The sequence below is a fragment of the Aulonocara stuartgranti genome (assembly GCF_965226115.1).
Source record: "Aulonocara stuartgranti genome assembly, chromosome: 20".
Classification (NCBI taxonomy): Eukaryota; Metazoa; Chordata; class Actinopteri; order Cichliformes; family Cichlidae; genus Aulonocara; species Aulonocara stuartgranti.
Genome location: NC_138956.1, coordinates 37,251,509 through 37,263,233, shown reverse-complemented (window position 1 = coordinate 37,263,233; position 11,725 = coordinate 37,251,509). Strand labels below are relative to the sequence as shown.

General features: G+C 46.2%; 1 protein-coding gene across 1 annotated transcript in view; it reads left to right on the top strand.

Annotated features, from left to right (window-relative positions):
* The first annotated feature begins 9,197 nt into the window (after positions 1 to 9,197).
* LOC309697844 (L-rhamnose-binding lectin SML-like) overlaps positions 9,198 to 11,725 on the top strand; it is a 142,114-nt gene continuing 139,586 nt past the window's right edge. Inside the window, exons 1-2 of the mRNA XM_082520035.1 lie at positions 9,198 to 9,374; positions 9,838 to 9,870. Of these exons, the coding sequence (XP_082376161.1) occupies positions 9,341 to 9,374; positions 9,838 to 9,870 (67 nt within the window). The 5' untranslated portion in view covers positions 9,198 to 9,340. The remainder of the gene's footprint in view (positions 9,375 to 9,837; positions 9,871 to 11,725) is intronic.

Genomic DNA, 11,725 nt, shown 5'->3' with positions numbered 1-11,725 from the left:
AACCAAAGAGCTAAACCTATGATAACCATAACTCAGACCTAGGGAAACAAGAAACAGTACAACAAAGGACTCAAACCATAAACCATAATATAAAAACACGAGATCTCTTCAAAATAAAATAGGAAACATAATGAGACGCAGACATGAAACACATGAAGAGCAGGGGAGACTTAACATGGGTTGGAAACACAAGGGGTAACTAATAAGCAAATGAACATAGGAGACCTAATGAGCTTAAACATACTATAAACATCAAAATGAACTAAAACTCAAAACACTGGGTCATAAGACCCAGGACCGTGACAATCAGTACTTCTGATGCTGGGATCTCATCACCTGATGCTGATAACGCAGTTATGTTTAAATCTGAAGAAAAGAATAAGCTTAATCATATTTGTGTAAAATTATATATTTATCTTTTTTTGCAACTTTACCAGCTTTACTTATAAAGCACTTTAACACAAAACCAGAGATCACAAAGTGCTGCACATATACAAACAACAACAACAAATGAAATGATTAAATAAAATAATACAACATGTTAAAAAGTCCTATTGAGTCAGCCCCTTACAAGAGCAAATAAATGTGTCTTAAGAAGAGTTTTAAACTCAGAAAGAGAAGAGGCCTGTCTTACATGCACGCTCACGTCTGCATCTACTGACTGAAACCAGCCCACTGAGGAACAATGGGCTGGGGGGTCAGTTCCTTAATCTTAATTATGCAAATTCTCATGACCACTGATCAATAACCATGAGTCCCATTCACAGAGAGCTGGGGAATGGCTGCAATCACAGCATGTAAGATGGTGACAGATGTACCCTTAGGCCCCTCCTCCATTCAGAGATGGTCTTTCCCTTTTCACGTAAATGGCCTCCTTGACTCCGCCCTCAAACCAGCGTTCCTCCCTGTCCAGGATGTGAACATCATAGCCAGTGGTGTAATGTGATTATTTTGTTCCAGTTAAAAGACGCGCTGCAGCAGTTTGCACCACCTGCAGACATCTAAAGGATGCATCACTAACCCCACAGTAAAGTGCGTTACAGTAATCCAGCCTAGATGTAACAAAGGCAGGATTACAGTCTCAAAAAGCTGCTTTGATAAGATGGGCTTTATTTTGGCTGTCACAGATGAAAGAAGCTTGATGTCAGGTTTATATAGTGGATTGTCATTTATGCTTAGAAATATCTTCTCATATATGCTCAGAGTTTTATAATCAATGTCATGTTGGTCATGCACACCCACACCCTGGGGGCATGGGAGAGGTCGTACCCCCCCCACACACACACACACACACTTACACAACGCACAGGCAAGGTACTCTGTGTGTGTATGTATACGTGATATGTTAATGAACCTATGTATATTCATGTAACCTCAATAAAAGAGCCGTGTTACGGGGGAGCGGACGAGAGTCTGACGGAGGTCAAGTGGGTGGAACAACACTTCCAGGCAGGCCTCCCTCATGCATGAGTAACACAAAGAACTTTCCCTACTTGTGTCTTGCTTTTGCTGTGTAGTAAATTGTCTTGAACGTTGCAGCGAGTGGGTTTAAGCTACAAACCACTTGATCTTACAAAAGCAGTGACCTAAACTTTCCCAAATGAACAAACATTAACAGAATGTGACGTCATGCTCACATGTACTGTACTGGTCATCATAAATGGGGCTGTAATACCACTTTGTACCACAGGATGGGGGAAAAATTCATGGAACCTTTATTAAACCATTAAAAATTAAAAGGTAAAAAAAAGCCTGTAACTACACTGAACAAAAATATAAACGCAACACTTTTGTTTTTGCTCCCATTCCCCATGGGATGGACGTAGAGACCTAAAATTCATTCCAGATACACAATATAACCATCCCTCCCAAACAGTGGTCACAAATCAGTCCAAATGTGTGGTAGTGGGCACATCTGCTATATTGACATAATCCATCCCACCTCACAGGTGTGCCACATCAGGATGCTGATCTGACATCATGAGTAGTGCACAGGTGTACCTCAGACTGCCCACAACAAAAGGCCACCCTGGAATGTGCAGTTTTTTGCGCTATTGGGGGTCTGGGGACCCAGAACCGGTCAGTATCTGGTGTGACCACCATTTGCCTCATGCAGTGCAACACATCGTCGCATGGAGTCTATCAGATTGTCAATTGTGGCCTGTGGAATGTTGGTCCACTCCACTTCAATGGCTGTGCGAGGTTGTTGGATATTCGTGGGAACTGGTACACGCTGTCGTATACGCCGGTCAAGCACATCCCGAACATGCTCAATGGGTGACATGTCCGGTGAGTATGCTGGCCATGCAAGAACTGGGACATTCTCAGCTGCCATCTGCCCTGAACAATGTGAACCATGATTCATCCGTGAAGCGCACACCTCTCCAACGTGCCAGACGCCATCGAATGTGAGCATTTGCCCACACAAGTCTGTTACGGCGACGAGCTGGAGTCAGGTCAAAAAACTGCACATTCCAGGGTGGCCTTTTGTTGTGGGCAGTCTGAGGTACACCTGTGCACTACTCATGATGTCAGATCAGCATCCTGATGTGGCACACCTGTGAGGTGGGATGGATTATCTCAATATAGCAGATGTGCCCACTACCACACATTTGGACTGATTTGTGACCACTGTTTGGGAGGGATGGTTATATTGTGTATCTGGAATGAATTTTAGGTCTCTACGTCCATCCCATGGGGAATGGGAGCAGTAACAAAGGTGTTGCCTTTATATTTTTGTTGAGTGTATGTTTTTGCTGTAATCACAGATGCGACAAATAAGAACAAAATACAGGACAGGGGTGGGGGGTGGGGGGTTATATACACAAATACAACCAATAAAATTACAGTTACTGTGAAGCACAGGATACATGACTGAAGATCTGTGTGTGTGTGTGTGTGTGTGTGTGTGTGTGTGTGTGCGATTTCTTTTATTAAAGTTATTAAAGTGTATTTTAGTTTTTTTATGATGTGTAGCGAGCCAGACGCTCAGCGTCCTTTTCTTCCTTTAACGTATTTTTCTGTTTTATTTCAGTGAACGGAGGACGTGCCAGTGGCCCTGGGACCTCAGGTGGTGGGTCGCTTTCACACTTTCTTTTGTACAGCACCGGGTGGGCTGCAGTGATTTTCTTTTTGTGTGATTTTCTTTTGGGTCCACGGCTGCTGGTAAGTCCAAGTTCCAACATTGTTTTATTGTACTTCTAGGGCACTGTCAACATTTTGTTCTCCTAATATTTTATTCTTTATTTCTTTTACTATAAATAAAACTGTTTTAATATTGGAGCCAACCTGCCTCAGTGTGCATCCTTGAATCTGTGCGGCCTCTTTTTATCTATTTTTCTTAAACATATATTTCCTGGGGGTGGAATTCCCCTAGGTGGCGTTGTCATTTTATTATTTCTTTTAGAACCCCGCCGACCACTTGGTCACACACATTTGAACTGTTGTCACCTTGCTGCACTGTAAATAAACGCACTGTCTCTATTTCTAAGCTCTGCGCCTGAGTCCACTCTCTAACAGATGTTTTTCCAACGAGCTGATTTCATTACAGCTTTTGACCCATGGACTGAAACACTTTCTCCTTTGTGAGTTAGAACAAAGATTTTCAATGCAAATCAGAATATTTTCCATACAAATCAGAATATTTTCCATACAAATGTGTTCCCAGCTGTACTCCTGCCGCACCCTGTCTATTACCGTCAACTGGCAATGGGTTTGCATGTAGATCACAGGATTTATTCAAACACTGCACGACAAAAAAAGGAGTCTTGGAAAAAGCTGCACAGGAAATGCACTCATTTAGAAGATCATCATTTAACCAGGAAAAATAATCCCTCCAAGTGACTTTGTGGGTCCTGAATAATCAGGCCCCATCTTATCCTAATGACCTTACAGTGCCGTATGACAAATAGAGCACTTCGCTCTCAGACTGCTGGTTTACATGTGATTACTCCATACAATGGGAAGCAGAGCCTTCAGCTTTCAATTCAGTTGAGTTTGAATACATTTTATTTATACAGCGCCAAATCACAACAGCAGTCGTCTCAAGGCAATTTATATTGTAAAGTAGATCCTATGGTAAAAAGAGAAAATCCCAAGAATCATATGACCCCCTATGAGCAAGCACATTGGCGACAGTGGGAAGGAAAAACTCCATTTTAACAGGAAGAAACCTCTGGCAGAGCCAGGCTCAGGGAGGGGCGGGGCCATCTGCTGCGACCGGTTGGGGTGAGAGAAGGAAGACAGGATAAAGACATGCTGTGGAAGAGAGACAGAGGTTAATAACAGATATGATTCAATGCAGAGAGGTCTGTTATCACATAGTGAGTGAGAAAGGTGTGTAGGTGGTTGTGGGTGTGTGTATGTCCAGTCCATGAGTTTAACGTGGGTCAGATGTCAGGAGGCAGAGTTCAGGAGTCTGACAGCTGTGGGGAAGAAGCTGTTCCGGTACCTGGTGGTCTTAGTCCGGAGGCTCCTGTAGCGCTTCCCAGAGGGCAGGAGGGTGAAGAGTCCATGTGATGGGTGACTGGGGTCTTTGATGATTTTCCCAGCCCTTTTCAGATACCACTTCCTGTAGATGTCTTTTATGGCAGGAAGTGGTGCTCCGGCGATGCGCTGGGCAGTTTTCACGACCCTCTGCAACGCCTTCCGGTCCGAGGCAGAGCAGTTCCCGTACCAGACTGTTATACAGTTGGTCAGGATGCTCTCGATGGTGCAACGATAGAAGTTCACCAGGATGTCTGAGGACAGGTGGTTCTTCCTCAGAGTCCTCAAGAAGAAGAGGCGCTGGTGAGCCTTCTTGACCAGCTTGGAGCAGTTGGTCGTCCAGGTGAGATCCTCGGAGATGTGGACTCCCAGGAACTTGAAGCTACTCACACGCTCCACAGCCGTCCCCTTAATGTGGATGGGTGGATGTGGGTCAGCATTCCTCCTGTAGTCCACGATGAGCTCCTTGGTCTTCTCGGTGTTAAGCAGCAGGTTGTTTCTGTCGCACCACTCAGCCAGACGATCCACCTCCTCCCTGTAGGCGGCCTCATCATTGTCACTGATGAGGCCATTCACCGTGGTGTCATCTGCAAACTTAATGATGGCGTTGGAACCATCAGCAGGTCTGCAGTCGTGGGTGAAGAGGGAGTAGAGGAAAGGGCTCATCACACAGCCTTGTGGTACACCGGTGTTCATCGTGATTGTAGATGAGCAGTGGTTATCCAGCCGGACATGTTGGGGGCGGTTGGTCAGGAAGTCCAGAAATGGCATCTTACTAATTTAGAAGATCATCATTTAGCCTGGAAAAATAATCACTCCAAGTGACTCTATTAAAAAAAGCTCTCAGTAAAGCTAGAACATTTTACTATTCCATCCATCCATCCATCCATCTTCATCCGCTTTATCCGGGGCCGGGTCGCGGGGGCAGCAGCCTAAGCAAAGAGGCCCAGACCTCCCTCTCCCCAGCCACCTCCTCCAGCTTATCCGGGGGAATACCAAGGCGTTCCCAGGCCAGCCGAGAGATATAATCTCTCCAGCGTGTCCTGGGTCTGCCCCGGGGCCTCCTCCCGGTGGGACATGCCTGGAACACCTCACCCAGGAGGCGCCCAGGAGGCGCCCAGGGGGCATCCTTGTCAGATGCCCGAACCACCTCAGCTGGCTCCTTTCGATGTGGAGCAGCAGCTGCTCTACTCTGAGCCCCTCCCGGATGGCCGAACTTCTCACCCTGTCTCTAAGGGAGAGGCCAGCCACCCTTCGGAGGAAGCTCATTTCTGCCGCTTGTATCCGCGATCTCGTTCTTTCGGTCACTACCCACAGCTCGTGGCCATAGGTGAGGGTAGGGACGTAGATCGACCGGTAAATTGAGAGCTTCGCTTTTACACTCAGCTCCCTCTTCACCACGACGGACCGGTGCAGCGTCCGCATTACTGCAGCTGCAGCCCCAATCCGTCTGTCGATCTCCGGCTCCCTTCTCCCATCACTCGCGAACAAGACCCCGAGATACTTGAACTCCTCCACTTGGGGCAGGAACTCATCCCCGACCCGGAGTGGGCACTCCACCCTTTTCCGGCTGAGAACCATGGCCTCAGATTTGGAGGTGCTGATCCTCATTCCCGCTGCTTCACACTCGGCTTCGAACCGTTCCAGTGCGAGCTGGAGGCCCTCACCCGATGAAGCCAACAGAACCACATCATCTGCAAAAATCAGAGATGAGATTCTGAGGCCACCAAAGCGAAAGCCCTCGGCCACTTGGCTGCGCCTAGAAATTCTGTCCATAAAAATTATGAACAGAACCGGAGACAAAGGGCAGCCCTGGCGGAGCCCATCACCCACCAGGAACGAGTCCGACTTATTGCCGGCAATGCGAACCAAGCTCTTGCAACGGTTGTATAGGGATCGAATGGCCCGTAGCAATGGGCCAGACACCCCATATTCCCGCAACACCTCCCACAGGACACCCCGAGGGACACGGTCGAATGCCTTCTCCAAGTCCACAATACACATGTAGACTGGTTGGGCAAACTCCCATGCACCCTCAAGTATCCTCGAGAGGATAAAGAGCTGGTCCAGTGTTCCGCGACCAGGACGAAAACCGCATTGTTCCTCCTGTATCCGAGGTTCAACTAACGGACGAACTCTCCTTTCCAGCACCCTGGCATAGACTTTTCCAGGGAGGCTGAGGAGTGTGATCCCCCTGTAGTTGGAACACACCCTCCGGTCCCCCTTCTTAAAGATGGGGACCACCACCCCGGTCTGCCAGTCCACAGGTACTGCCCCTGATGTCCATGCAACATTGTAGAGGCGTGTCAACCAGGACAGCCCTACAACGTCCAGAGCCTTCAGGAACTCGGGGCGGACCTCATCAACACCAGGGGCTCTGCCACCAAGGAGTTGTTTAACTGCCTCAGTGACCTCGCCCCCGGAAATTGGCGGGTCATTCCCCTCATCCCCAGACTCTGCTTCCTCCTCGGAAGACGTGTCAGTGGGATTAAGGAGGTCCTCGAAGTATTCCTTCCACCGCCTGACAATTTTCTCAGTCGACGTCAGCAGCGCTCCGCCAGCACTATACACAGTGCAGGTAGAGCACCGCTTTCCCCTCCTGAGACGTCTGACGGTTTGCCAGAATCTCTTCGAGGCAGTCCGAAAGTCTTTTTCCATGGCCTCTCCGAACTCCTCCCACACCCGAGTTTTTGCTTCAGCCACTGCCCGAGCCGCATTCCGCTTGGCCTGTCAATACCTGTCGGCTGCCTCCGGAGTCCCACAGGCTAACCAAGCCCGATAGGACTCCTTCTTCAGCCTGGTGGCTCCCTTCACCTCTGGTGTCCACCATTTGGTTCGGGGATTACCACCACGGCAGGCACCAACCACCTTGCGGCCGCAGCTCAATGCAGCAGCTTCGGCAATGGAGACGCTGAACATGGTCCATTCGGACTCAATGTCCCCAGTCTCCCTCGGAATGCTGTTGAAGCTCTGCCGGAGGTGTGCGTTGAAGATCTCGCGGACTGGGGCCTCTGCTAGACGTTCCCAGCACACCCTCACTACGCGTTTAGGTGCACCAGGTCTGTCCAGCGTCCTCCCCCGCCACCTGATCCAACTCACCACCAGGTGGTGATCAGTTGACAGCTCAGCCCCTCTCTTTACCCGAGTGTCCAGAACATATGATCGCAGGTCTGGTGATACGATTACAAAATCGATCATCGACCTACGGCCTAGAGCGTCCTGGTGCCACGTGCACTTATGGACACTCTTATGTTCGAACAGGGTGTTCGTTATGGCCAAACTGTGATTAGCACAGAAGTCCAATAACAAAGCACCGCTCGGGTTCAGATCAGGGAGGCCGTTCCTCCCAATCACGCCCCTCCAGGTCTCGCTGTCGTTACCCACGTAACGTCGTTACCCCATTTTACTATTCATCACTGATTTTTAAGAAAATAAGAACAAACTTGAGTCTGTAGCCAGGATGACAAACAGAGCTCCAAACATTCCTTTAATCTCAGCTATTAACGAATTCATGAATTTCTTCACAAATAAAATCTTAACTATTAGAGTGAAAAAAATACTGATACCAATACTGATGACCATGAACTTTTACTACAGAGATCAGAGCATGTAGCAGGTATTAAAGTTTCTGCACCGCAGTGACTTCAGTGATGTCTGTCTAACAGACTCCAATTTGCCTTCTTCACATTCTCAGGTTAATAATGGAGTTCCTCAGGGTTCCACGCTGGGACCAGTTCTGTTTATATTTTAAATGCTTCTTCAAGGTATCGTTACAAGGCATCGCATACTTCTTGGGTATGCAGATCAACCTAGCTCTTTGTAGCCAATTAAATTGCAGGAATGTCTTTAAGACAACACTGAGTCAGGAGTCAGAACAGACTCTACCTGCTGAGGAGACTGAGATCTTTTGGAGTGCAGGGGGAACTCCTGAAGACCTTTTTAGACTCTCTGGTGCTGTCGGCCATCTTCTATGTTGTTGTTTGTTGGAACACCAGCTTATCTACAGCTGAGAGGAAGCGGGTGGATAAGCTCTGTCCCAGGATGTTCCTCGACCCAGTTCAGGTAGTAGGAGACAGAAGAACTCTTAGACTATGTCTCCCTCTCCATGCACGAAGCAGATTAACTGAAAAGCCTTCAGTTAATCCAAAATGCTGTATTTCTCCTGTATTGGCTTCCCTTAATTGGCTTCCTGTTAAATCCAGAATTGAATTCAAAATCCTGCTCCTCACATACAAGGTCTTAAATAATCAGGCCCCATCTTATCTTAATGACCTTGTGGTACCATATCACCCTATTAGAGCACTTCGCTCTCGCTCTGCAGGCCTACTTGTTGTTCCTGGAGTGTTTGGTCCCAACTATATGCTTTAGCAAAAAGGAAAGTTAAAAGTAGAGATAGTGTACAATGGTGCAGCTGCCATACAATGGCATGTTGTGTTGTTCAGGAACTTTCAACAGTTCTTCACACAGTCACAGTCAATGGAAACCTCTCTTTAAACACTTACAATATAATACTGTTGACTCAGCATCACAAACACTGTCTCGTTTGTGGTCTCTGACCAGAGAGACATGTGGAGATGTTCCATGTAAATATGAAAATTTTCCATACAAATATATTCCTGCTGTGTTCCTGCTGCACCCTGTTTTACATGTTGTTTATTCACATCCTGGTTTTTTCTTTTTCTCATACTTTTTCCATTCCAAACATCCAACATCCTGCACGTGAGAAGGAGGATACTCTGCTTTTCCATTGGCTGTGCTTTGCATGTACATCACAGGTGTTACTGAAACAGAGTGAATCCAGCAGCTCTGTGTTTGATCCTCCATCAGCTCTTCACTGTAATCCAGATCTCCTAACATGATGCTCTGCTCCGGACTCAGCAGCACACTGTGTGAGTACAACACACTGATCATCCTTTATTTATACATGAAATCAGCTGCACATGTTCAGTCTAATCCTTTTCTAGCTTTCCACTGTGCTGTACTGTGACATGCTTTTCTTTCTGCTTTATTGGATCAGTTCATCTAACATCCTAAATACATGTTTGCATCACCTCAGCAGGACAGTTAGGCTTCACAGAGTCCTGAGAGCAATTCATGGCTGATCATTTACTTTGAAGAGTTGAAGTCAAACTGTCAACACAAATAAGTTTATTGACAAAAGTTGGAAAGATGAAGAGAATAAATGTGTCATTGAAATCTGCTGTTTAGAAAGAGTTTCCAAAGAATCCAGGTGTGAATGAAAGCAGCAGCTTTCTCCTGTTTGCTTTTCATTTCTGTTTCATGTTTTGAGGTGAATTCAACTTGATATCAAACACACAGTCTGACACTGAGCTTTCTTTCTGTCTCTTTCAGTGCTGGCAGCAACCTGTTCACTCATCACTTCAGGTAAATGAGTTTCAACCAGCTGACTCTGGACCAGCTCTTTATCCGCATGAGGATTTTCAAGGGTTACTGGAACTTTCCTGCCAGTTAACATGTGTTTCAGCATTAACTAAGAGATCCTGTACAGGAGCTTTGGGAGTGTGGGTTTTTAGAGTCACAGGCTATTTTATCCCCATTCAAAAGAAACATTTCAGGCAGTGCAATGTGAGAAGACCCCCGGGCCAATCCCAGGACACGCCTCAGACAGTGTGTCTGTCTGACCTGGGATGTGTCCCCCCCAGAGCTGTTGTTACTGGGGAGGGAAAGGTCTGGGTATGTATGTTTAGACTGATCTCAGAGTGTATAGGTCTGATTTGTTTCAGACATAAATTCTAAAAGCCCCCCTAAAAATGTGGAAAATTAAAAAACATTCAGTATATTTCCTAGACTACAATGATTTAAAGTACTTCCTTTTCTCCTGTTCCATGCAAACATTTCATAGAATTAATTCACTCAGTTTTTCTGCATTAGCTGATTTGCATCTGCAGAGCATTTGCATTTTACATGGGATGGCAGCAGGTCTTTTGTTTTTAACTTTCATGTAAAGCAGCATCATGGAAATTGTTCACCAAGTTTACAGATGAATGAATATTATAAAATCCCAATTTATATAATAAAATATGAAGTCAAAGAAGAAGCATGAGCACAGGCGTCATCATCCAGCACTTTAGCAATAAGAATTATTGACTTTTACGGCTTTTGCCATACTGGCCCTCCTCCTTGTCATAGTTTATTCGATTATTATTCTTTTTATTTTAAGTTATTACAATCAGAGCAGAAAGAGATGGGAAAGAGAAAGAAGAAGAAAAGAGAAGTTGGGAAGAGAGTTAACAGATGGAAAACAGAAGAGAGAGAAAGGAAGCTGTAGGTGATCATTGTGTTTGATGACCTGCTGAAGAAGCAAACACAAAACAACACAGTAGGGAAACCATAGCAACAACCAGCATAAGCACAAGTAACAGTAAACAATAAATATTGAATATCACTGAGCAGCACACAGTGCTAATAATGCAGGATATGTTTAGAGGCAGCAGCCAGCCACACAGACAGGATAACGAGAGGATGGGCAACAGGTGGGCCTGTCTCAAAATGCGTCTTTGTGCGTACTTGTGTTCTCGTGATACGTCATCAGTCGGAGACCAAGTACTGCTCCAATTCAAAGTACGCATCAAGGTGAGAATGAGAAAAAGTCCCGGATGTGTTCTCCGCCCGTTTTATCGAGCATGCATCGGTGGTGACTTGTGTGGACCTGGTACAGCTAAATATCCCAGAATGCATTTCGTCCAAAACTCAAATGCAGCAATGGCGGACGAGCGGGCGGGGCTAAAAACCTTTAAATATTACTCTTTCTGGGTCACAAAATGAACTTTTAAGATATTTTCAGGCTGTGTAAGCTTCAAATATCTGCTCGATTTATCAAGATATAACGTTTCCAAAAGTGCTCCGACGTTTTCAGAGACGTCTGTTACTCCATACTCCAGCTCCATAGCAGACAGCGAGGTCGAGGATTATTCGAGCCGGCGAGAACAGCGGACTCCCGGGACATCGTTTCAAACCCCCCCACGGTCTTTCGCTATTCAGGTTAACATGATATATAAGTCACTTAGTTAACTTCGATATGTTAATATTTGGTTTATTTCAGAGTTTTCTTTGTTCTTGAGTAAATCGGTTTGGCTGAGATTAAAGTTCAGCTTCATAACATATTAATCACAGTTAAATTAGGAGGGGACCTGTGACATCATCAAGTACGCGGTGTTCCAATTGTACAAATTGCGAGTCCGTGCTCGGACCTGCCGAGAACGCGAGCACGGACTCGCGT